The 1185-nt window shown below is 38.1% G+C and overlaps 1 protein-coding gene and 1 long non-coding RNA gene across 2 annotated transcripts in view; one reads left to right on the forward strand and one right to left on the reverse strand.

Annotated features, from left to right (window-relative positions):
• Positions 1–1185, reverse strand: part of LOC107667361 (uncharacterized) — a 20292-nt gene that overhangs the window by 14265 nt on the left and 4842 nt on the right. Inside the window, exon 2 of the mRNA XM_016458995.1 lies at positions 82–1178. Coding sequence (XP_016314481.1) covers positions 82–1178 — 1097 coding nt within the window. The remainder of the gene's footprint in view (positions 1–81; positions 1179–1185) is intronic.
• Positions 1–1185, forward strand: part of LOC107667362 (uncharacterized) — a 5771-nt gene that overhangs the window by 389 nt on the left and 4197 nt on the right. The window lies entirely within an intron of this gene.

The raw sequence follows: 1185 nt of genomic DNA on the forward strand, positions 1-1185 counted from the left end.
TTTAGGAATGATGTTGATGTCACTTTGCTTGAGAATTGTTTCTGTTTCTCCTGAAACTTCTTTCGCAGAATTTTGAGATACTTTCAATGCATCAGCAGAACTTTGAAGAAAGTCTGACTCAGTAGTCACATTACTCTCCACTGTAACTGTATCTCCAATAAACTCAACTTCTTTGACTAAAACACTAGCTTCACAGATGTTCTCTTCTGCTGATTCTTCTTCAAATGCTGTTGAGTCAAATGTTTTGTTTTCTAAGTGTCGTTCTGTGTCTCCCTCTGCTGGCACTATTTCAACATCTCCAGTATTTTCCTGGGACCCTGCATGAGTTTTTGGGAGGGTTTGTGATTCTGAAATGTCACAGATACTCACTGCAATATATCTAGATTCATCTGGACTGGGTTCATCCTCCAATCTGAAGATTTCTTTCTCATCATGTTCTTGCCTTTGTCCTTTATTCCCTTTGAGAGGTCTATGAGTTGAGCCCATTTTTCTCTTATGAATAACTGGACTTGATTTTGAGTGTGCCTCTTCTCTGTGAGAATCTTTAGGAATGATGCTGATGTCACTTTGTTTAAGAATTGTGTCTGTTTCTCCTGAAACTTCTTTCTCAGCATTTTCAGATATTTTCAATGCTTCGATGTGTGCATCAGGAGAAGTATGAAGAAAATCTGACTCCGTAGTCATATTACTCTCCACTGTACCTGTATCTCCAATAACTTCAGCTTCTCTGACTAATGTCACACTAACATCATTGATGTTCTTTTCTGTTCCTTCAGCTTGACTAGTTGTTGAGTCAAATATTTTGTTTTGTGATTCAATTTTTAATTGTAAGTCTTTGTCTTCCTCTGCTGCCACTTTTTCAGCATCTCCAGCATTTTCCTGGGACTCTTCATTCAGTTTCATGAGGGTTTGTGATTCTGTGATGTGACAGATACTTACTGCAATGGATTCCTCAGATGTTAAGTCTGAACTACATGATGACTGCAGGTCTGCTGATTTAGACCCTTCAACAGGACCAACATCATTCTTCTCGCATACTTCCATCTCCTGTTCTTTAGCTCCATCTTTTAAACTTTGTAATGTAGATTCATCTAGACTGGGTTCATCCTCCAAACTAATTGTTTCTTTCTCTACATTGATCATACCTTCACTGTCAGGTGTCTCATTTTCATCATGATGTTCTTT

Source organism: Sinocyclocheilus anshuiensis, unplaced genomic scaffold (assembly GCF_001515605.1).
Source record: "Sinocyclocheilus anshuiensis isolate Anshui unplaced genomic scaffold, SAMN03320099.WGS_v1.1 scaffold964, whole genome shotgun sequence".
In the NCBI taxonomy this organism is placed as follows: Eukaryota; Metazoa; Chordata; class Actinopteri; order Cypriniformes; family Cyprinidae; genus Sinocyclocheilus; species Sinocyclocheilus anshuiensis.